Raw genomic sequence first — 25,928 nt, 5'->3', positions numbered from 1 at the left:
TAATCAGTATTAGCTTTAGGAAACCTCATCCCACTCATGGATGACGTTCCCTAAAAAATGTAAAGACTGCTAGGGCTTTTCGCCTGCCTGCAAACTGTTAGATTGGACAGGCAGCATAAATTTGGTGCTAATTAGCACATTTAATGGCCTTAATAAACCTTTCAATTATCGGCAGGCGTGTGCCGGAGTTGGCTGTACATCTGCCGATCGAAATATTGCGAGACAGCGTGATGACGTCAGGATGCACGCCCAACGTCATTGCGCGTCATTTTACATTCCAGTGTGTCAGGCCTGCTCCTGCACGCCGAATGTAAAATTCTGCCCATTAACTCCACAGATGCCATCAAATTTGTTGAGTATTTCCAGCACACTATGTTTTATTAATGAAAATTTAATAGATTTGCAGTTTTGACCTAGCACCTTAAAGTGTACTGGGAAAATCAACTATTAATTGGCAGTAATTTATCATTGAGAGGGAATAAAGTCAAAGGTGGAAATAAAAGTTCTCATAAGGGTGTAACTTCTCTTAGAAGTTGAGGCAATGTATGCTAAACTTTACTGACGCATTGCTTTTAACTTTTAACTGACATTGGGTGCCAAGGACATCAATAATAGTTTTTCACCAAAAGTACAAAACTTAATCAAATAAATATATTGTATGAAGAATTTGTACTTTTTGAGAAAGCGTTATTAAGGAGTTTTTTTAAATTATAAGTGGTGTTCCTGCTTAACTCATTTTGGGTAAATCTTTGTTGCTGCTCCATATTTTAAAAAAAGTAGTGATGGCTCCCCTCCTTGAGTATAAGAAAAACTGTCCAATTCCCTTGGCTGAGAATGCCAGCTAGAAGGCTATTGCAACTTCCTTTAATTGGGATATGCTTACTGGGCATCGCAGAAAAATTGACACTGTATTTATCCCTCTTCTCTAACCTCCCAACTCCCTGCCTTTCTCTATATCAAACACCTCCACTGCCATCCACCCCGACCTTCCACTGACCTAGCCCATAAAATCAAGGAAATGTTAAATCTCTGTTAAATACTGGCAAGTCATGTAAACCATGAATTAGGTCTGTGTCTCACAAAGATGCACAATTTCTGTAGGTTTTGATAGTTAGCATACTGCAAGTATTTCCTGTTTATTATACTGTATATTGTATCCCAAGGCCATTGTACCGCTGTATCATGCTGACTGTTTCTCCTTGGCAGCGGCAAGTGCCGTGTCCCAGCATGGTGTGATCGTGTACTCTGGAGAGGTGAAAGTGTACACCAGAAAAGTTATCGAAGTCACATGGAGCTTCGAACCAGCGACCACAAGCCTGTCAGCTCACTGTTGGATATTGGGGTATATATTGTTTGTGTGTGTGTGTGTCTCTCTCTCTCTCTTGTGCTACTTTTCTACTGTACATTAAAAAAACTTTCCTACCACTAATGTCAACTGCACCAAAACAAAATTGGTCAAATCTGTCCTTTCCTCTCCAGCTGTGGTTCTACAATCTGTTAATCCAAATCAATTCTCCTAAATTGCATACTGCTCTCTTCCTCCAATCTTGATGTTTACTAACCTCTACTTCAAGTACCTCATCTTCTCTCATACCCTTTCAATGCTGTTGTTCAACACATTTCATCTAATAATCACAATAGTGGTTGGAGCTGGAATAAAGTTGGTGAGCCCAGGTTGAAACATCGAAGAGGTGATGGACTAAATTTAAAAAGGGATGCTGAATCCAATTTGAAAGAGCGAGACAGAACCTTCAACACACCCAGAATTAGAATTAAGATGCAATTTAGGGTGGCTTAAGTTCAATGTGAACACATGCAAAACTTTGTTTCTTTTATATTTGACTTGAATTGTAAGTTCAGCTTTTGGACTATAAGACAATATAGTATAATATAAGCATGCAAAACCAAAACATGGGCTACCTCATCCCACAATGCTGTCTGTTCAACAGAGTTGGAGAAATGGCAAAATATGCAGACTGTCCTTCCTCACCTCAGCTATCCTGGGCTATATATACTACTGATTTTTATTTGCGTGAAGGAACAATTATATACAGGGAAGGACATTCTGTGTGGGGCTAGCCGGATGAACCAATTATGATATCTTGTGCATCAGTATATGTATTCTCCACCCCGTGTGAAAACCATGTGATTTCCAAGGAGAGGCTAAAAATCAGGTTAAAACCCCAGGCCAATTGTGGCTGGATGGGGATATGGAGGAAATCTGGAAAGTTACTGTCCTCTGCAACCTCCCCACCAGCTAATCACAGCTAGTTCAGGAGATCACTCTGGCCCTGATAGCGCCTCATTTTCCCAACTTTTATAAGAGTTAGTCTCCGCCTCCACCAACTCTTGCTTGAAGGAATTCAGGAAATCGGCATCCATAGCACATGTTTACAGCCTGTTCTAGAAGTCCTGTCTTCTCTAGGAAAAGAACTACTTCCTGACATCTAATAGAGATCTGGCCTTGTACAACTAAAAATTATGACCTTAGTCCTCCCTAACTTATTTAACAAATAGGAGCAACCATCCTAAACATCAGACTCTCTAAACAGATCCAAACCCATCTGTAGTAATTATTTTCTGCCAGCATCTGTCCAGCCTGCTTGTAATCCAACTTTAAAAATTTCCACTGGTGCCAGTAGCTTTGATCTTGGAGAGGAGCCTTTTGTGTGATAACTTATTAAAAGCTTTTTTGTAATCAGGGCTTCCCTCATCCATTATCTTGGTCGTTTCTTCAAAAAATATAATCAAATTTGGAAGGCATCATTTTTCTTTGAAGTTGTGTTAGTGTCCCTTTATATGTTCCACTCTCTCAAAATAATCATATATATTGCAACACTAATGATTCACTCGAGCATCTTTCCTGTTACTGATGTCAAACTAATGGGCCTAGAGTTACCTCTGCCTGTCTTGTCTCTTTTTTAAGGATGGAGACTGCATTAGCTTTCTTCCTGTTTTCAGGAACCGTCCCAGAGTGCAGTAAACTTTTAGAAATGTAGGCAAGGTCTCACAGCAAGTGTTTCATCTCCCTGAGGACCTTCTGGTGGATATCATCCAGAGCAGCTGTTCTGTCTGTTTTCAAGTTCATAATTCATATGTTCACCTATGTTTATTACTTATTTTGTTAATTTCATTAAATTTGAACTGTCAGGCATCATCTTCGAGAGTGAAGACTGATGCTAAGTGCTCATTTAATATTTCTGCCATACCCAGAGAATCTTCCTTCAAATGAATGTCATCAGTATATTCTGAGCTCGATTCTGGTGGTAAATGAAGAGCAACTAAAATACTAAGTCCATGCTGCCTATTACTCAACTGTACTTGGTTCAGTTGGAGAGATTTTTGACAGTAAAGGTAAAGAAGAGCAAACACTAACTTTATCCTGCTTGCCTTATTTGGCACCAGACTCTTTCAAGCAGCTCCCAGAACAGAATTATCAATGATTGTAGAAGTGTCTGTGTTATAGTCTTGCACCTTCCAATAGAAGGAATCCAGGTGGGAATAAAAGCAGGAGAAGTTTGTAGGGTAACGTGAAAGAATAAGAAGAAAAAAATTCTGATTCTGAAACAGTTTTAAGAAGAGATTAGGTTACCTGTTATTAAATTTTCTAAACTCATTGGATCTCCCCAAATAAATTGAAGGAGATACTCTTTATCGTACCTACCTTTGTGTTGCTGTTCTTTTTGTTCTGTTTCTATCTCTGTGCCTCACTCATTTATGCTCCCTTTCTCCATCACTCATTCTTCTCTTTCCCCACCCAATTTAACTGTCATTTTAAAAAAAAAAGGAGCTAGAGTAGGCCATTTGGCCCATCAAGCCTGCTCCGCCATTCAATGGGATCTGATTGTGGCCTTAACTTCACTTTCTTGCCTGCCCCCCATACACCCCGCAATAACCCTTGACTCCCTTGTCAACCAAAATCTGTCTAACTCAACCTTGAATATATTCAATGACCCAGTCTCCACTGCTCTCTGCGAAAAAAAATTCCAAAGTGACCCTCTGAAAGAAAAAAATTCTTCTACAACTCCCGCTAAAATGGGAAACCCTTTGGATGAAATATTCCATTTTGAAACTAAGTGCAGTGGCGGGCAGGTTTCACAGTGCGTATCCTACTGCTCGGAAGGGTGGGAAATCGTGCCCAAGTCCACGCTTGGAAGCTCACTCATTATGCATAGGTGAGCATCTCTTCGAATCGCCTGATGGGTCAAGAGCTGATTTGTCCACCCCACCATTAGCTGGTGGGGTTGAAGGTCTGTGTGTGCCATATTTAAACGCCATTGGAGTGCACACATTCTCTCTCTCCAGCCCACCTGTCTCTAGGACATGTGCAAAGATGTTTTCCACCCAGAAGAAGGCTACAAGCCAGAAGAAGGCAGAATTTCACTTAACCCACCAAGCCCTCGAGGCCTTGATCAGAGGAGTCCAGGCACCTAGGGATGTCCTGTATCCCAGGGACAGTTCAAGGAAGCACAACAGCCTCACCCCTTCAGCCTGGAAGGCCATCACAAAGGAAGTCAACGCAGCTGGCAACTGCGTCCAAAATTAAACCCTGTGCAGGATCTCATCTGCTCCGCCAGGGTAAGTCATCCTTCGATTCCCTCCAATATCAAAATCTCATTGTGCACTGAAAGGGCTACGCTCTTCAGGGATCTCTCTCAACAATGAGCAGGGGACACGTATCACAACTTTCACATTGCTGCCTTACCATCTATCACACTGTGCATTCGTCATCCTCAGGCCTGGTGGAGAGGGCTCACCACACACATGGGGCATGCATCTTTGCCAACCTGTGCTCCACCCCTTTGCATCACATGGTCGTTATCCAGGGCAAGCTTTCCCACAACAAATGAGAAAGAGTGCAGACCAGCAAGGGAGGGGGGTGGAGTGGGAATGGCCAATATCATTGCCCTAAGTAAGTTCGAAGAGACTGCAACCAAGATTTCTGGGAGAACAGGGATTGCTCCCGTGGGGCAGGGGAGATCAGATTGTCTCAGCAACCTAGAACAGATCACACCTCCATCAGTTCATCACGTCATGACAATCAAAGTGAGTAACATGCAGTCTTATAATCCTCTTGCTCATCATCTAAAACTCTTCTCTACCTTATAGGCACCAGTAGATTGAGGCCCACAAAGGTGCCCACCATAAGTCTCAGCCCCCAGACCACATCCGAAGGAAGCTGAGGAAGAACAGTCACCGCGCTCACCCTCACCTTCCACCAGTGCAGAGAGACACACCTCCGTGAGACTTGGCTCTAGATTAGGCTCGGGCTCACCTACTGGAGAGCACCTCACTGACACGTCCCCACAGCAGTTGGAGCCTGTGACAGCCCACGACACAGGCACTTGGAGGGCTGCTGGAGACCAGCCACCTACTCAGCCCAAGTCAAGTGATGAGCTTCTGCAAGCAGCTGTCAACTCAGCGCTGGAGGTGTAACAACAGGCAGTGGCGGAATACCAGACAGCGATTTGGCAGTCACTCAACAGATGAGTGCAAAGGATGGAGGAGTCTGCGTTCTGCCTGATGTCATGGCCCCGACATATGAGTGCCTCGAGGTCATGGGAAAGTTGACGACCACCATGGATACCTTGGTCCAACAGGTTTTGCCAGATTTGCACTTGGTTCTGGACTGCATGGCCACACACCCTGGTGGACAACATCATGGGCATAGGGGACTGGATCGAGGCACCTTGACCTCCCTCCAGGTGCACCTTCTCAAGGAGTCAGGGTGGGACCCTCGGGCATCCAGAGGGAGGATGAATATCAACCGGACACCCCAGGGGCCTCCTCTCAGGATGCTCCTAGGGTATCCAACCGCTCAGAGTCTCGTCTGCCTGTGACCCATCCATGGCAGCTGCTCAGGCCGAGGAGGGTGCATCGGCCCCTGGGCAAGAGACCCTTATAAAGGCCAGGGCCCACCAGAGGACACCTGCCAAGGTCATTGCAGACATCTTTCTTCCTCTATGGCGTTGTCACCTTCAAACTGAAGGTGACATCACCCTCTTGAGGTTCCTGGGCCTCCTGTTCTTCATCCTCTTATTCTCCTCCATTTCACCCTCTGGCAAGGGATCACACTTTTGCAGCGTGAGGTTGTGAAGGGCACAACACATAGTGATGATGCAGGAAAACCTATCAGGAGTGTACTGTAGCAATCCAAACATCTGAAGCGCATCTTCCCCAATATTCTGCTCTACTAGGGAGCGTGTGGAGCTGTGAGCAGCGTTGTACCTCACCTCGGAATGATTCTGAGGGCGACGCTTCGGCGGCATCAGCCAGCGTTTCAGAGGGTGCCCCTTATCAGGCCCTTTGAAAATCTTAGGCACTTGGGAGTGACTCAGAACATATGAGTCATGGCAACTCCCAGGATACCTGGCACAATTTTTTTTATTATTCATTCATGGGATGTGGGCTTCACTGGCTGAGCCTGCATTTATTGCCCATTCCTAGTAGCCCTTGAGAAGGTGGTGGTGAGCTGCTGCCTTGAACCGCTGCAGTCCATGTGGTGTAGGTACACCCATAGTGCTGTTAGGAAGGGAGTTCCAGGATTTTGACCCAGTGACAGTGAAGGAACAGCGATACGTTTCCAAGTCAGGATGGTGCATTCCAATGATCACACACCAGTTGTACGTTCATGAAATGGTAGCCTTTGCAACTTATAAACATTAGGAGCTGCTACCATGGAGCCCTTAATGTCACATGGGTACAGTCGACTGCACCCTGCACTCTTAGGAAGGCTGAGGTAGTTGCGAAGTCGGTGAATCTCGCAGCCTGGCCATCTTCATCCAGAGCAAACCTCACATTGTGATGTGCCTTGCTGTGAAGAGCACCTGTGACCTCATTTATGCATCGATGTGTTGCAGATTGAGAGATGCTGCACAGGTCCCCTGTGGATCCCTGGAAAGACCTGCAGGCAAAGAAATTAAGCATAGCAGTCACCTTTAATGCCACTGGCAGGGGATAGCCTCCAACTCCACAGGGCATCAGGCCTTCATGAAGAATGTGGCAAGTGTGATCTGCCATAGCCTGGGACAAGCGCAGAAGTGCCTAGCATTGTCTTTAGCTCATTTGAAAATAGAAGAGTCATCTTCGGTATACGCTTGGTCTGGGGATTTGCCTCCTTTGCCTGGGTCTTTTCTCTTGAGCCTCTTGTTCTTGCTCTGGTTCCCCTTGACCCTGGACATCAAGCGGGGCCTCCTGGTGGAGCTGTGCTCAGCGTTGCCTCTCCCTCTTTGCCTTCTCCATGCATTGCTACCTTCAAAAATGAGCCCTGAATCCATTTGTGCTTTTACCTTCTCTCTGAAATGAAACATTGAAGATATTAATGAGTAACGGGTCAAGATATTGAAGCTCACAATCTGTTTTCTACAGCGACTTTAATGGTTTATAGTGGTTTCTGCCCCACTTGCATTGTCACTAATGCTGCCTTGTCTTTGAGGCATCACCACCCACATTGAGGTGACCAAGATGCCATCCCAGAAACATAACATCTGAATCCCTCATTGCTATGAGAAGATTTGACTAACACGTGCTACCTGGTTCAGTGCTCTAATCTCTGATCTGGCATTCTAATTAACAAAAGGTTGCTGATGATTAATGACTGGAAGTCCTTTGGCATATGAATTAGGAGCAGGAGTAGGCCACTCGGCTCCTCAACCCTGCTCCACCATTCAGTAAGATCATAGCTGATCTGAATGTAACCTCAACCCCACATTCCTGCTTACCTCCGATAACCTTTCATCCTCCCCCCCTTGTTAATCAAGAATCTATCAAGCTCTGCCTTAAAAATATTCAAAGGCTCTGCTTCCACTGCCTTTGGGGAAGAGACACTCAACCTTCAGAAAAAAATTCTCTTCATCTCTGTCTTAAATGAGCAACCCCTTATTTTTAAACAGTGACCCCTAGTTCTAGATTCTCCGACAAGAGGAAACATCCTCTCCACTTCCACCATGTCAGGACCCCCCTCAGGATATTAAACATTTCAATTAAGTTGCCTCTTACTCTTCTAAGTTCTAGTGGATGCAAGCCTAACCTGTCCATCCTTTCCTCATAAGACAACATGCCCATTCTTGGTATTAATATAGATAACCTTCTCTGAACTGCTTCTAATGCATTTACATCTTTCTTCAAATAAGGAGACCAGTAGTGAACACACTACTCCAGATGCGGTCTCACCAATGCCTTGTACAAGCATAGCCTCCCTACTTTTGTAATCAATCCCCCTCGCAATAAAGGATAACATTCTATTAGCTTTCCTAACTACCTGCTGTATTTGCATTCTAACCTTTTGTGATTCATGCACTAGGACATCCAGATCCCTCTGAATCTGAGCTCTGCAGTCTCTCACCATTTAGATAATCTTCCTTTCTGTTCTTCCTGCCAAAATGAACAATTTCACATTTGCCCACTTTATACTCCATTTGCCAGATCTTTGCCCATTCACTTAATCTATCTATGTCACCTTGTAGCTTCCTTATGTCCTCTTCACAGTTTACTTTCCTACCTATCTTTGTGTCATCAGCAAATTTAGCAACCATTCCTTCAGTCCCTTCATCCAAGTCATTTATATGAATTGTAAAAGTTGAGGTTCCAGCATTGATCCCCGTGGCACACCACTCGTCAACCAGAAAAAGACCCATTTATGCCAACTCTGCTTCCTGTTAGCTAGCCAATCTTCTATCCATGGCAACATGTTATCCCTTACACTATGAACTTTTATTTTCTGCAATAACCTTTGACATGGCACATTATCAAATTCCTTCTGGAAATCCAAGTACAGTACATCCACTGGTTCCCCTTTATCTGCAGCACATGTGACTCCTTCAAAGAACTCCAATAAATTGTTTAAACATGATCTCCCTTTTACAAAACCATGTTGACTCTGCCTGATTGCCTTGAATTTTTCTAAGTGCCCTGCCATAACATCTTTAATAATGGCTTCTGACATTTTCCCTATGACAGATGTTAGGCTAACTGGCCTATAGTTTCCTGCTTTCTGTCTCCCTCCCTTTTTGAATAAATGAGTTATATTTGCTATTTTCCAATCTAATGGACCCTTCCCCTGAATTTAGGGAATTTTGGAAAATTTAAACCAGTGCATCAGCTATCTCACTAGCCACTTCTTTCAAGACCCTAGGATGAAGTCCATCCAGACCTGGGGATTTGTCAGCCCGCAGCCCCAACAATTTGCTCAATACCACTTTCCTGGTGATTGTAATTTCCCAGAGTTTTTCCATTCCTTCCATTTCCTATTTTACAGCTATTTCCAGGATGTTACTTGTGTCCTCTATGGTGAAGACTGAAGCAAAATACCTGTTTAATTCATCTGCCATCTCCCTACTTTCCATTATCAATTCCCCAGATGCACTGTCTATAGGCCCAATGCCTCATTTTGTTGATTGACTCTCTTATTTAAATATCTACAGAAACTCTTACTATCTGTCTTTATATTACTAGCTAGCTTTCTCTCATACTCTAATTTTGCCCTCCTTATTAATCTTTTTGTCATTCTTTGTTGTTCTTTATATTTTTTCTAACCTGACAGCCGTCCTTCCATAATTGTATGTTTTTTCTTGAAGTTTGATGCTATCATTTAACTTTTTTAGTTAACCACAGATGGTGGGCCCTTCCCTTGGAATTTTTCTTTCTCATTGGAATGTATACATTCTGTGTATTCTGAAATATCCCTTTTAAACATCAGCCACTGAACCTCTACTGACACATCCCTTAACCTCATTTGCCAGTTCATTTTAGCTAGCTCTGCTTTCATGCCCTCATAATTGCTCTTATTTAAGTTTAAAATACTAGCCTTGGACACACTCATTTCTCCCCCAAAATGAATGTAAAATTCAATCATGCCATGATCGCTGCTACCTAGGGGTGCCTTCACTAAGAGGTTATCAATTAATCCCATCTCATTGTTCAGTACCAGATCTAGTATGGCCTACTCTCTGGTTGGCCCCTGAAAGTGCTATTTTAAGAAACTATCCCAAAAACATTCTATGAACTTCTCTATGTTACCTTTGCTCATCTGATTTTTCCAGTCTATATGTAGATTAAAATCCCCCATGATTATTGCTGTACTTTTCTGGCATGCTCCCATTATCTCTTCTTTTATACTCTGTGCTACTGTGTAGTTACAATTAGGAGGCCTGTACACCACTCCCACAAGTGACTTCTTGCCTTTATAATTCCTCATCTCAACCCAAACCGCTTCTACATCCTGGTTTCCTGAACATAGGTTATCCCTCTCTAATGTGCTAAAACCATCATTAATTAACAGAGCGCCCCCCCCCCCCCAACAACGCCCCTCCACCTTTTCCTAATTTCCTGCCCTTCCTAAATGTCACATACCCTTCAATATTCAGGTCTCAATCTATATCATCCTGCAGCCATGTCTCTGTAATTTCTATCAGATCATACTTATTTATTTCTATTAGCGCTATCAGTTCATCTATTTTCTTTTGAATGCTACAAGCGTTTAGATACAGAGGCTTTAGTTTTGTCCTTTCATTATTTTTGTCGCGTCTAGCCTTATCTGCTGATTTACTTTTAGCTTTGTACTCTGTAACTTCCTGTCACAGCCTGTTTATCATTTCCCACATTAATATCTGTCTCTCTTGCCTTGCCCCTACTCTTTGGTTTACCACATCATCCCAAATGTGATCCCTTGCTCCCACGATTCTGTTTAAAACCCTCTCTAGTTAGGTGGCTCGCAAGGACACCAGCACGGTTCAGGTGTAGATCGTCCCACTTTACCCAATACTGGTGCCAGTGCCCCAAAAACTGGAACTCATTTCTCTCAAACCAGTCTTTGAACTATGCATTCATTTCTCTAATTTAATTCCCCAATGCCAATTTGCACATGGCTCAGGTAATAATCCAGAAATTATTACCTTTGAGGCTCTGCTTCTTAATTTGGTGCCGAGCTCATCATACTGACTATGCAGAGCCTCCTTCCTCATTCTACCTATGTCGTTGGTACCTACATGGACCACAACCGCTGGATCCTCCCCCTCCCACTGCAAGTTCCTTTCGGGTCCTGAGCAGATGTCCCAAACGCTGGCATCTGTTTATAGTTTGTATATTCTGTAGTAACGATGATCAGGAAAGAAGGGCCCTAGAGTAATTGATTTAAAAAGTTTAATATAAAGGGGATAAACCTTGGCAGGAGAGCTCAAAGCCATGGTGTGCTCCATGTGGGAAGCCAGTAACATTTCCAGTGCCCGGGACCAGCATGTGTGCAGGAAGTGTGTCCAGCTGCAGCTCCTGGAAGCTCGGGTTTCAGAGCTGGAACGGCAGCTGGGGACACTGTGGAGCATTTGCAAGTCTGAAAGCATCATGGATAGCAGGTTCAGAGAGGTGGTCACACGGCAGCTGAAGGGACTTGAGGAAGGAAGGGAATGGGTGACCACCAGGCAGTCCAGGAGAAACAGGCAGATAGTTCAGGAGTCCCCTGAAGTCCTGCAGGCAAATCAGTATTCCATTGGAGGCTGATGAGGGTGCTGATTCCTCCAGGAAATGCAGACAGAGCCAAGCTTCTGGCATCACAAGCAGCCTGTCTGTACAGGAGAGGAGGAAGAGCAATAGTAATAGCGCATTCTATAGTCAGGGGAATAGATAGGCGCTACTGTGGCCGTCAATGTGACTCCAGGATGGTGTGTTGCCTCCCTGGTGCCAGGGTCTGGGATGTCAGTGAACAGCTGCAGGGCATCCTGAAGGGGGAGGGTGATAAGGCAGAGGTCATGATACATGTTGGTATCAATGACATAGGTAGAGAGAGGGATGAAGTCTTGTATCAAGAATTCAGGTAGTTAGGCAGCACACTAAAAAGCAAGATCTCTCGGGTTGTAATCTCTAGATTACTCCCAGTGCCACGTGCCAGTGAGCTCAGGAATAGAAGAATAGCGCAGGTGAATACGTGGCTTAAGAGTTGGTGCAGGAGGGAGGGTTTTAGATTCTCGCTGGGACCATTTTTGGGGAAGGTGGGACCTGTACAAGCGGGACGGTCTACATCTGAACCAGAGCGGGACTAACATCCTTGTGGGTGGGTTTGCTAGTGCTGTTGGGAGGAGTTTAAACTAATTTGGCAGGTGGAGCAGACACAGAATGTTAGCAGAATAGGGACACATCATAATACTGTAAGAAAAAGTCAAGTCAAAGGGGATACAGCTGCATAAAGTTTCAAGGGAGTAAGGCAAAGCTGGATGGCCTCTACATTAATGCCAGGAATATTACAGGTAAAACGAATGAGTTAAGGGTGAGGACACATGGAATTGTGCTATAGTAGCCATCACTGAGATGTGGTTGAGGGAGGGGCAGGATTGGCAGCCCAACATTCCAGGATATAGAATCTTCAGGCAAGACAGGGGAGGCAGTAAAAGAGGAGGAGGAGGCATTGCGTTATTAGTTAAGGAGTCAGTTACTGCAGCAAGGAGAGATGATATTTCGGAGGAGGCATCAAATGAAGTTTTGTGGGTAGAGCTTAGGAATAAAAAAGGGGCAGCCACATTATTAGGTGTTTATTATAGATCCCCAGATAGTCAGCAGGAAATTGAGGAGCAAATATGTGCACAATTTGCGGAGGTGAGTAAAAACAATAATAGGGTAATTATGTTCGGTGATTTCAACTTTCCCAACATTAATTGGGCTAGACAAAGTGTTAAGGGCTTGGATGGAGTGGGTTTCTTGAAATGTGTACAAGAGAACTTTTTAGGTCAATATGTAGAGGATCCAACACGGGACGGTGCGGTGCTGATTCTGGGGAATGAAGCCGGACAGGTGGCTGAGATGGTGGTGGGGGAGCATTTTAGTGATAGCAACCACAACATGGTATAATTTAAGCTTGTTGTGGACATAGAAATAGACAAGTTGCAAAAAAATGCTTTGGATTGGGGGAGAGTGGATTTTAGTAAAATAAGGCAGGATCTGGCCAAGGTAGACTGGAGAAATATGGGGAAATCTACAGAGGAGCAGTGGGGGGGCATTCAAAAAGGAAATGGGGAGGGTACAGGCTCAACATGTTCCCTCTAGGGTGATAGGAAGGAGTAACAAGCCCAGAGAACCATGCATGATCAGAGAGATTTCAGGATACGATGAGAAGGAAAAAAGAGGCTTTTAGCAGGTACAAGGGAAGCAAATCAGCGGAGACATTAGTGGAGTACAGAAAGTGCAGGGTGGAGCTTAAGAAAGCAATTAAGAGAGCAAAGAGGGGATAAGAGAAAGCTCTGGCTGGTAAAATTAGGAAAAATCCCAAGATATTCTATATGTATATCAATGGGAAGAGGATAACCAGGGAAAGAGTAGGGCCCATTAAGGACCAAACAAGCAATCTATGGATGGAGCCAGAGGACATCGCTAGAGTGTTGAACGAATACTTCACATCCGTCTTCACCCAAGAGAATGAGGATGAAGGTATCGAACTCAGGGAGAGAGACTGTGAGGTTCTTGAGCAAATTGATATAGGGAGTGACGAGGTATTGGAGGTGTTGGCAGGCTCAAAAATGGACAAATCTTCAGGTCCAGATGATTTGTGTCCCAGACTGCTGAGGGAGGCAAGGGAAGAGATCGCAGGGGCTCTGACCCAAATTTTTAATTCCCCTCGGCCACAGGGTGGTGCCAGAGGACTGGAGAACAGCTAGTGTGGTTCTGCTATTTAAGAAGGGTTGTAGAGATAAGCCAGGGAACTACAGGCCAGTGAGTCTCACGTCAGTGGTAGGGAAACTATTGGAGAAAATTCTGAAGGAGAGAATCTATCTCCACTTGGAGAGGCAAGGTTTGATCAGGAATGGTCAGCATGGCTTTGTCAGGCGGAAGTTAAGCCTAACAAATTTAATTGAATTTTTTGAGGAGGTGACCAGGTGTGTAGATGAGGGTAGTGTAGTTGCTGTAGTTTATATGGATTTCAGCAAAGCCTTTGACAAGGTCCCACATGGGAGACTTATAAAGAAGCAAATGCACATGGGATACAGGGTAATTTGATAAGATGGATTCAAAATTGGCTTAGTTGTAGGAGGCAGAGGGTGATGACAGAAGGATGCTTTAGTGACTGGAAGCCAGTGGCGTACCACAGGGATCTGTGCTCTGTCCCCTATTATTCGTCATTTATATAAACGACATAGATGACTATGTGGGGGGGTAGGATTAGTAAGTTTGCGGATGACACAAAGATTGGCCGGGTGGTTAACAGTGAGGTTGAATGTCTTGAGCTACAGGAAGATATATACTGGATGGTCAAATGGCAGATAAGTGGCAGATGGAACTTAACCCTGAAAAGTGAGAGGTGATACACTTTGGAAGGAGTAATTTGACAAGGAAGTAGTGGAAATGAACAGCATGGCACTAGCAAGTTCTGAAGAACAAAGGGACCTTGACAAATGTGTCCATAGATCTCTGAAGGTGGAGGGGCATGTTAGTGGGGTGTGAAAAAGGCATATGGGATACTTGCCTTTATCAATCGAGGTATAGATTACAAAAGTAGGGAGGTCATGTAGGAGTTGTATAGAACCTTGGTAAGGCCACAGCTGGAGTACTGTGTGCAGTTCTCGTCGCCACATTATAGGAAGGATGTGATTGCACTGGAAGGGGTGCAGAGGAGATTCACCAGGATGTTGTCTGGGATGAAATGTTTAAGTTATGAAGAGAGGTTGGGTAGACTTGGGTTGTTTTCGTTGGAGCAGAGAAAACTGAGGAGCAACCTGATCGATGTGTACAAAATTATGAGGGGCATGGACAGAGTGGATAGGGAGTAGCTGTTCCCCTTAGTTGAAGGGTCAGTCATGAGGGGACATAAGTTCAAGGTGAGGGGCAGGAGGTTTAGGAGGGATGTGACGAAAAACTTTACTCAGAGGGTGGTGACGGTCTGGAATGCACTGCCTGGGAGGGTGGTGGAGGCAGTTTACCTCATATCCTTTAAAAAGCACCTGGATGAGCACTTGGCACATCATAACATTCAAGGCTATGAGCCAAGTGCTGGTAAATGGGATTGGGTAGGTAGGTCAGGTGTTTCCCACGTGTCCGTGCAAACCTGATGGGCCGAAGGGCCTCCTCTGCACTGTGTGATTCTGTGATTGGGCCGGCAACAAAGCCAACTGGACTCTTGCTCTTTGCTACGGAGAACAATGGCCCGTTATGAATGCCAATTCTAGAGAGCAGTGACTGGCCTCCGTTAATGTAATGCATATATGCTGCACCTGTGCCTCCATATCAATTGTCTGCTTTCCCAAATATACATTCGGATGTGTTAACGCTGGTATGTAGCAAAAGTGAAGTTAAGCTGTTGACTTACGTGTCTCCTTGCTTGCGCTGACAAAGGCATTGGCTTCCAATGGCTTTCTTCACAAGGAGATCATCCTACTTTCAATCTAATAACCTACTTTCAATCTTGCACCACCAACAAGTTAGAGAGCACCCCCAGAAAGGGCTCCTTATCCCAGCAGTGCACTCCTCCCACACAGCCTCAGCCCCTCCCGTTCAGATTCACTTCTAATTATGCTTTATAACTGCGCCAGTAGAACAAGATGGTGCTTCTGCACCACTATTTCAAAACGAGATTTGACACCCTCTCTCACTGTCCGTGTCCCAGAAATCTACGTGGAACCTCGTGATGTGAAGGTAGAGCTCCCTCCTGTTATTCTCTAGTCTCCCTCAATAATACTGGGTCCCACTGAGCCCATCACTACTGAAGCACCCATGCCGCACGTGGACATTTACCCTCCCCATCTGAAGGCTGAGAGTCGTTGTCGCCTACCAAGTTGAACCCCTCTAGGAAAACTTCACTTACCTCCCCCCACCTCCCTTCATTTTGTGTTCCCCAAATACAGGCTGCAAATGCCTCTCATTACCATCACCACACCATCTGCAGCCCAGTACAGCGACAGACCAGCCCAGTACAGAGATAGACAAGCCCGTGGACAGTGACTGTAACACAGCTCTGCACACCAAGTCGTGCATTATTCCTACTGAGCACAGCCCTTGTCCTTCCCTGGAGCGGGAGTACACCATGCTCCCAATGATTACTCCTGTCACATGCTCACAGCACCCCATGACTGTATCCACTCTCTGACTATGACTGTGAGGTCCACAGAGCCCCAGGAGTGTCTCCACTCTGTGACTGCTTTCCACAGAGCCCCAGGAGTGTCTCCACTCTGTGACTGCTTTCCACAGAGTCCCAGGAATGTCTCCACTCTCTGACTGCTTTCCACAGAGCCCCAGGAGTGACTCCATTCTCTGACTGCTTTCCACAGAGCCCCAGGAGTGACTCCACTCTCTGACTGCTTTCCACAGAGCCCCAGGAGTGACTCCACTCTCTGACTGCTTTCCACAGAGTCCCAGGAATGTCTCCACTCTCTGACTGCTTTCCACAGAGCCCCAGGAGTGTCTCCACTCTGACTGCTTTCCACAGAGCCCCAGGAGTGTCTCTATTCTCTGACTCCTGACTGCAAGCCCCAGACCAAGGACTATGACTTTCACAGAGTTCCCCATGGCCCTCATGATTGAAGACTACACTGTCTCCCTTCCCCTCCCCCACCCCACCCTACCCAACCCAACCCACCCAAGTCTGTGTGCAACCCATCCATCTTGTGGCACACTATCAACTCCCCATCCATTTTCTATTTGAGTGTCTGTGTTTATCCCTTCCCATTGATACATGTGGTATGCCCTTCATCCCCTTGTTTGTCAGTGTTTCAGTTGCCTTTGTCAGGCTCCAGCTTCCCACCCTTGGGTCTACACTTTGCCTCCCATCGTTCACCCTCCTCCCCTATCACCTTGCAAAGCCTCCAAAGCCTTTCAGTCCTGCCTCTCAGCCTTCCATTGTGCTCCCTTCCCCATACTAACCCCTTGCAAAGCCTTCCTTCCCCATTGACCCCCATGTCCCCATAATCCCCCTTCCTCACCCCACTCCGCAAACCCATTTCCTGGTTGAAATGCTGGTTTCTGAATGCTCAACCCTGTATCACTGCACAGTGCTCGGTCCTGGACAACAGTGGCACCCACTGGGTTTATACCAGCCCTTCACCACCACGCCCCCCCCCCACCCAACCCTGGTTGCAATTCACATGACTTGGATAGTAATCTGGTTTACTATTTTTCCCCTACTTTTTGATTCTTTCATTCAGGTTTTTTTCTTTTAATTTGCTCTTTTTTTTCTTTTCAGCTTACCCTTTTTTCAGTTTCTGTCTTTTGTTAACTGTTTCTGTCTTTTGTTAACCTTTTCTGTCTTTTGTTAACCTTCTGTGACTCTTGTTTTTGTGAGGCTCATGTGGTGAATTAACTCTTAGCTGCAGTTGGTGGCTAAAGGATGAGAGGAAGGATCAGGCCTGGAGACTGCAGTTTTGCAGCACAGATAGCAGCTGACAGAAAACAAGCCTGAAGGGCTTAGCACCAGCTGCCTAGAAAATGCAAATAACAGGATTTTGGAGGACTGAAAGGCAAGTGCAGTACAGGTGTATGACAAATTAAAAGCTGTCAAGTTTAACCCCAAAGCCCAGCCATCACCAGCTTTGGCTCAGTGGTAGTACTCAAAAGATTGCAGGTTAAAGTTGCACTCCAGAGACTTGAGCACATGATGTATCCTTTCATTTCAATGCAGTGCTGAGAGTGTTGCATTCAGAATGTGGAAGTCGGGATTTTGGTGAGATTGGTACTCTCTTAAATGGTAGTTGAGTAGTCTCAAATTGAAATTTACTTTAACTTAGAACTTTACAGAACAATAAAAGAAACTGCAATTAGTCGTCACTTAGCAGTAGCTGCCTGCCAACAGGAGCTAACAAATAAGCTAATCAACTATAAGTGATTGCCTGAATATGAGGCTAATTACTGTGAGCAGAAAGCTGAGCTTGTAATTTAGTTATGGCTGAAAAAGATGTATAAAATAAACAGTTATCCATTGAAGCACACAATAGGAATTTGGTGCAGAGTGGGAAGAAGATGCTGTTTTTGCCTCCAATATATTGCAGTGGTTCATGTTACAAGTAAATATTTAATTTAATTCACCTAAAACTTAAACTCAATCAAGTAATTTGTGGGGAAAAAAAACTAAAAGCTATAACTTAAGTTGGTTATATACACAAACTTTAACGAAATAAATAAAACAAGGTTACATATTAATGGCGGTACAGTTGGTGTGACACAACTGCAGAATATGGGAGTTCGTGGAAAGCATTATGACCCAGACAACCACATCTATAATAAATGTCTGTGTACTAAAGAACTTTAGTTCGGACTTGTTATCTTAGGTACAGATTATGGGGCATCAGGTAGGAGAGTATTACCTGTATTAATTGTATAAATTAAGGTGGGGAGCATTCATTGGATAATCACTTAAACACATAAAGAGATACTTAAGAGTAGTAGTGGTGGGTTGTAGAGTTAGGAGCTATACATTTGGATTTATTCAAAGTGAAACATTACAAAACTGAAAAAAGATTGATTTCTGGTCGTCTCCTTCACCAACTGGCTATCAGAATTGTGGCAACCTGGGCCCTTTGATGCAGGAGGCAGTCACACCCCTTAGGTTAGGATGTACTACAGGTCTAGTTAGTGATCAAGGTCAAGAGGATGTGACTTCGATTAATACAGGTAATACTTGTGTTGTGCTGAAGGAGCCTTGAACTTTGTCCCTAACCAAGAGTTATGAGGTTTTTGCTTTGTGTGAATGAGGGCAAGGTGGATAAGCAAACTGGCCATGGCACAGTGGTACGAGAGACCAATATTGTAGGGAAAGTGAAAAGAAGTGTGATATTGGTAGGGGATGGTAGAGTCAAATGGATAGATACTGTTCTTTGAAGCCATTTCAAATGTTATAATGCTGCCCAGTACCAAATTAAGGATGTTTACCTGGGGCTGGAGGACAACTTGGGAGTGGGAGGGGAGGATTCAGTTGTCACACAGCCCATAAGAACCAACAACATATGTAAAACGAGGTTCTACTGAGGATATTTGAGGATCTAGGCCAAATCAATAGCACTTCAAAGGGAATAATCTCTAGATTGGCGATAGGTAGTACAGAACTTTAATATTGCTGGAAAAAGACATTTTGTTGAAGCTTTTCATTCATCACGACAATCGCAAGAATATCAATGTCAGGGAAAGCAACAACTTTGTATTATATGAGAAGAGTGTGTTGATTGGTTGGCACATAGACTCTGATTGGTAGAAGCATTGTCATGGAGAAAGCACCAGTTAATGGTGACTGACAGTTAACTTCCAAGTATTGTTTGAAATTTAAACCAGGCAGATTGACTCTGATAGGGCAATGCCTTTACCTGAGGAATGAACCAGCGAATGGCTATCACTTATTTTGTTTAGCTGAAATAGGTGCAGTGTATGTACATGTTCTTTCTGTCTGCAAAGAACAGAGCCCTGTGTATTAATATATGTAGCTTCCAGTACACACACACATGCACCACACTGTGAGCCCAATTGACAATCTTAAATTGGTTGTCAGCTAAACAAAATAAGTGAGAGCCATTCACTGGTCACTGGCAAATGTGAAATTATTCATTTTGGCAGGAAGAATAAAAAAGAAGTTTATTATCTAAATGGTGAGAGATTGCAGAGCTCTGAGATTCAGAGGGATTTGGGTGTCCTAGTGCATGAGTTGCAAAAGGTTAGTATGCAGGTACTGCAGGTAATTAGGAAAGCAAATAGAATGTTATAATTTATTGTGAGGGGAATTGATTACAAAAGTAGCGAGGTTTTGCTTCAGTTGTACAGGGCATTGGGGAGACCACATCTGGAGTATTGTGTTCAGTACTGATCTCCTTATTTAAAGAAAGATATAATTGCATTAAAGCAGTTCAGAGAAGGTTTACTAGACTAATACCAGGAATGGGTGGGTTGTCTTATAAGGAAAGGCTGGACAAATTAGGCTTGTATCCACTGGAATTTAGAAGAGTAATAGGTGACTTAATTGAAACCTTGAAGATCCTGAAGGGCCTTGATATGGTGATTGAGGAGAGGATGTTTCCTGTTTTGGGAGCATCTAGAACTAGGGGTCACTGTTTAAAAATAAGGGGTCGCTCATTTAAGACAGAGATGAGGAGAAATTTTTTCTGAGTGTTAAGAGTCTTTGGAACTCTTCATCAAAAAGTAGTGAAAGCAGAGTCTTTGAATATTTTTAAGGCAGAGCTGGCTAGATTCTTGATTACCAAGGGCAGGGGTGATGAAAGATTATCGGTTTGGCAGGAATGTGGGGTCGAGGTTACGTTCCAATCAGCCATGATCTTATTGAATGGTGGAGCAGGCTCGAGGGGCCGAGTGGCCTATTCCTGCTCCTAAATTGTGTGGTCATATATTCCTCAGGAAAAGGCATTGCCCTATTAGAGTCAAGCTGCCTGGTTTAAATTTCAAACAATGCTTGGCAGTTAACTGTCAGTCACTATTAACTGGTGCATTCTCCATGGCAACGCCTCTTTCAATCAGGTCCACCTGCCAACCAATCAGTACTCTCTTCTCATACAGTACAACGATGTTGCTTCCCCTGACGTTGGTATTCTTGCGATTGCCCTGATGAGTGCAAGGCAAAAAGTTTCAACACGATGTATTTTTTCAGCAATCTCTAGATTATCACCTGAGTCATGCGCAGATTGATATAGGGTCAGATGGACCAGGTATTGTTGAAATGTCAAGAAGAGATAGTTAAATTCTATCTTGTTGGGGATGGTCATTGCTTAGCACATAACTTACCAGTTATCAGCCCAAACCCAAATGTTGTCCAAACCTTGAACATATGGGAACAGACTGCTTCATTATTTGAGAAGGTGCAAATGGAACCGAACACTGCAATCATCAGCAAACATCCCTACATCCAGTCTTATGATGGAGGGAAGGTCATTGATGAAGCAGCTGTTGATGTTCGGGCCTAGGACACTTCCTTGAGGAATCTTGCAGTACAGCCCCAAGCTGGGATGATTGGCCTCCGGAAACCAAAAGCATCTGCTAGGTATGATTCCAGTCAGTGATACAATGATAGGTGGGAGAGTAAGCTGTGAGCTGTAAAGTTTGCAAAGGGATATAGATAAGTTAAGTGATTGTTTTTTTTATTCGTTCATGGGATGCAGGACTCACTGGTTAGGCCCATTCCCCTTGTTTACAGGGCATTTTAAGAATCAATCACATTGCTGTGGTTCTGGAGTCACATGTAGGCTGGACCAGGTGAGGACGGCAAATTTCCTTCCCTAAAAGACATCAGTAAACGAGATGGGTTTTTACGACAATCGGCAATGGTTTCATGATCATCAGACTTTTAATTCTAGATTTTTTTTTAATTGAATTCAAATTCCACCATCTGCCATGGTGGGATTCAAACCCAGGTCTCTGGCTTACCAGTCCAGTGACAATACCACACTGCCACCACCACTCCTGCAAAAAGGTGGCAGGTAAAGAATATAATGTGGGGAAATGTGAGTGTATTCACTTTGGTGGGTTATTCAGTAAAACAGAATAATGGTGAGAAATTATTAAATGTTGTTGTTCAGAGTGAATTGGGTGTCCTTGTACACAACAGCGCTGTGGATATTCCTACAACATGTGGACTGCAGCAGTTCAAGAAGCACATCATCACCTTTGCAAGAGCATTTAGGGATGGGCAATAAACGCAGTGACGTCCACATCCCATTAATGAATAAAAAAACAGTTAACATGCAGGTACAAGAAGCAATTAGGAAGGCAAATGGTATGTTGGCCTTTATTGCAGGGGTGTTGGATAACAACACTAAGTCTGTTGTACATGTCTTGGATGAGAACATACCTAGAATATGGTGTACCATTTTGGTCTCTACCAAAGGAAAAATATATTTGCCTTAGAGGCTGTGCAAGGAAGGCACAGGACCCTGTATCTGTGAAGCTCAGGTGTGCTGGATTTGGGGATTTTACAGATTTTGGGTCCGAGGCTTAGCGTGTAAAATACAAAAGATAGAGTTTTAAAAATCAAGAATAAAGGGTTTTTATTCAAATTGCTACCCAGGGTGCCAGGTTTGAATGTCAGTTTTTGGGTCCTTCCAGATTTTGGGACACTGGTTAAGGGATCTGGTACCTGTACGTTAGATTGATTACTGGCTGAAAGGGCTGTCCTGTGAGGAGATTTTCAGTAAAATGAGCCAAAAGTCTTTGGTTTTAGAAGAATGAGAGGCAATCTCATGGAAAATATAAGGTTCTGAGGAGTTTTGACCAGGTAAATGCTGAGACTACTTCCATGCCTGGGCAGTCTCGAACTAGACAGCATAGTCTTAGAAAGAGGGGTTAGCCATTTAGGATTGTGATCGGAGAAATTTCTTCATTTAGAGGGTTGTGAATCTTTGGAATTGCCTACCTTCGTGGAATGTGGATGCTAAGTCATTTCAAGACGCATACATTCAAGACTGAGGTAGATAGAATTTAGGACCCTAAGGGCATCAAGGAATATGGGGATCAGGTGGAAAAGTGGAGTTGAGATTGAAGATTAGCCATGGAATGGAAGAGCAGGTTCAAGGCCCTGAATGGCCTACTACTCCCATGTTCCAGATGATGTGTCTGCCCTAACAGATGCCATGACACTATTTGAAAAAGAACAGGTGAGTTCTCCCAGTGGAATCAATATTGATCTCTCAGCTAACATTTTTTTAAAAAATTAAATTATATAGTCATTATCTTATTGCTGTTTGTGGGACCTTGTTGTGCACCAAATTAGAACACACACTTTGGACATTAGAACAATGACTACACTTCAGAATATGTTGTTTGGCTGTAAAATGTTTGGCAATATCCAGAGGGTCTTAAAAAAACTGTGTATAAGTACAAGTTCTCTCAGGCATGAAGGATATAGTGTGATGTGACCTTCCTGCAAATCAGAAGTGTACATTGTCTGTAAAAAAAAAAATTAAACAAATGTAGAGTGTGTATCCAAGAGAAATGTCAGATTAACTTCTTCCATTCTGCTGTAGGTGAAAATCGTAGATGAGCAGAGGTACAAAAAGGTGTTTGAAGATATCGTTCGAGTGATGGATCGGATGGAGAATGAGTTCCTACCTTCTTTATGCCTTAGCAGAAGAGATGTAAGTACATAACTACTAATCTTGTTTAAGCATTATCAACCCTTTTGTCAGCTACAATATTGCTTGTGTTTTTGCTATATAATTGGTTCTAAATGCCTGTGACCTATGTGAAAATCTCCTTTTATTCCATATGTACTGTAACTGAAGTAACATTGCCAGTATTGCAAACGAACATATCGGAATTGTAGCCCCTGGAACCATTAAATATCACGCTTCGGGTAAAATAGATCCCGGGTTTTTTTTCATGCAACATTCAAAAGTAGTAAAATAGAAGCAAAATGCTTGAAATACACAGCAGATCAGACAGTATATGGAGAGAAAAACGGGTAACGTTTGAAGTCGATAACCTTTTATCAGCTGGACGGTGACACGGTAAAAGTGTAGGTATTATGTCTCCTGCGCTTGTGTGGAAAGTTGCCATTGAAAAGGGAGGAGGTGTTGCCAACCCCGTCACTTGACGTTCTTTTGTTCCCACCCTTCCTCCCTTTCTCTTGCTTAAAACGTAAAACATTTCTATCTTTTCGCAGTTCTGATTGAAGGACACCGATCTAAAATGTTAACTGTTTTTCTTTCCACAGGTACTGCCTCATCTACAGTATTTTGCAGCCTTTTCTGTTTTATTTCAGATTTCCAGCATCTGCAGTATTCTACTTTTGAACAAAAGCAGTACTTTGATTTTTATAGAATTACTCCACTTCTATTAGTACCATGCAGGTGGATTCGATTTCTGGTTACCAGAATATTGCTTAAATTGTGGTACAATATCTGCATATGCAGGTCCATGCAAATGGGAGAAGCTACATGGCAACTATAGTATTACCACTTTTTGCGATCTGTGCCTGGAATATTAAATGTCTACCATACAAGTAGTCCTGTGATAGTGAAATGAAATTTCTGTTCTTTGGTGCGCGTTCCTGGGATACAAAATTAGTCTTGGCCATATTTTCCATTCATAATACTGTTTAGCATTTTGAACTGACTGTGTGCCATCAAGAATGTTCTATGATATAAGATTCAGTGGATGATGTAATATTTTTAATGACAGGAGTGGGAGACTACGTCATACAAGTAGGGCTAGAATGGGAAAGATATATTTATAATGAAGTAACAAAAAAGATCTTTGATTTCAGAGCATTGCTGGAACTTTATGCTGCCCCCTGCACTCCTGGGAGTGGGGTGGGGAGGTCATGAAATCAGATGGGATAGCAGATGTTGCCACGCCCATCCTACTTCCACTGGTATTTTACCAGCGATGGAAGAGGCGCTGTGCAGCCCACCTGCCCTTAGGCCAATTGCATCCCTTAAGTGGCCACTTAAGGGCCTCTCTTTGGTGCCGCTCCTTGCTTGAAGACATCCCCCAACCCACCCTCGCTTCTCAATCACCGCTTCCCCACCCTCGCCGGGGCATGCCTGACAGAACCTGGCAAGCCCACTCCATGTTCTCCAGCCTCCATAACTGGCTTGGTTCATAGACTGTTGCAGCTCCAGCACTGGCTACCTCTCCTGGTGACTGAAGAGCTGTCGCCCCTCTGATTGGCTGGCAGCTCTTGGAAGCGGATCATCCTGCCTCAAGGGGATGGAAGCCACGACCTTAGACAACTAATTGCCTGAGCCCTGCAGAATAGTGTGGTGGCGTTTAGGGCCTGCAAAGTTGGACTCACCTCAACTTTCCAGGCAGTGGGCAGGGTCACCGCCTCCATGTTAAGTCCCAGCCCATGTTTTTCTATGATAGTTTGCACTGAGGCACTAACTAATCATTTTTACCCCAATTCAAAATTCTTCAATACAACATTAAAAGTGCCAGGTTATCAAGGTAGAATACGTTAAAATAAATAGTTGAACAAACCAACTTAGCAACAAAATACTTTTCACTGGGGAGCTTAGAATCGATCTACAGCTACTATGCTCGATGCAGCAGTGTGATGTTCCATTTTGCAGCTTAATGTGTCAGTCATTAACAATAGACAAATTCTTCAACCATGAATTGAATACTGTATCATGGAATTAGTAAATTTTCATATTCCATTTAGCCTACACAGCATGGACATCTCATGTTAGTCTGTACAGAACATTAATGGTTAATCCTTTGAGCTTTTTGGAAGCGGCAAAGTGAAAGCAATAGGAAATCAGTTATGTGATAAAAAGCTACAGGTCAGTTATTCCAGAATCTTTGTGATATTCTGTATACGCAGTTCAATTAAAAGAAAACACAAATAATTTAGCTTGTTTATTAAAAACATCTTCTGAAGTAATTGAACAAAATGAAGCATCAACAAAAGACACATGTTTTGTTTTATTTTCTTAATTGCAGTTTATATTTGGGGACGTTAAGTTCCGGCAGCTGCAAAGAGAAAAGTTTCAGATAACTAATGATGGACAGGTGCCGTGTCATTTCTCCTTCATTCCCAAACTGAATGACAGCCATTACAGCAAACAGTGGCTACGGGCAGAACCTTGTGAAGGATATCTCGAACCTGGTAAGTAAAGTAAGAATAACAGCCACGATTTAGTAGTCCAGCAATGTAATGGTGCTGTCACAGGTCAGTGACTTGTATCATCTTAAGTTGAATTATACCTAGAAATAATTCTGACTTGACCTTTAGGGCGGGGTTTTCTGGCCCCACTCATCACCGGGATCGTCTGGCCCTGCCCAAAGTCAATGGATCTTTGGCTGGACCGCCAAATCTCCCGAGGTGGATCTCACCACAACGAGGCCAGAAAATCCCAGCCTTAGTCTCTAAGCTTGAAACTTCAGTATTATTTGTAGAGTTCAGGGTGATTTTTTTCCTGGTTTCAGCCTAGCCTTTAGTTCCCAAATTTTAATCATATTGTATGTGACATGCTTTAGAAGAGGCTATTTGATCCATCATGCTTGTGCAGGTTCTTTTGAAAGAGCTA

General features: G+C 43.6%; 1 protein-coding gene across 1 annotated transcript in view; it reads left to right on the top strand.

The window, feature by feature from the left end:
- Positions 1–25,928, top strand: part of ocrl (OCRL inositol polyphosphate-5-phosphatase) — a 115,663-nt gene that overhangs the window by 61,315 nt on the left and 28,420 nt on the right. Inside the window, exons 15-17 of the mRNA XM_041195181.1 lie at positions 1,207–1,342; positions 22,920–23,030; positions 25,342–25,507. Of these exons, the coding sequence (XP_041051115.1) occupies positions 1,207–1,342; positions 22,920–23,030; positions 25,342–25,507 (413 nt within the window). The remainder of the gene's footprint in view (positions 1–1,206; positions 1,343–22,919; positions 23,031–25,341; positions 25,508–25,928) is intronic.

This window comes from Carcharodon carcharias, chromosome 9 (assembly GCF_017639515.1).
Source record: "Carcharodon carcharias isolate sCarCar2 chromosome 9, sCarCar2.pri, whole genome shotgun sequence".
Lineage (NCBI taxonomy): Eukaryota > Metazoa > Chordata > Chondrichthyes > Lamniformes > Lamnidae > Carcharodon > Carcharodon carcharias.
The sequence above is the reverse complement of the archived record's forward strand: the minus strand, read 5'-3'. Positions and strand labels throughout refer to the sequence as shown.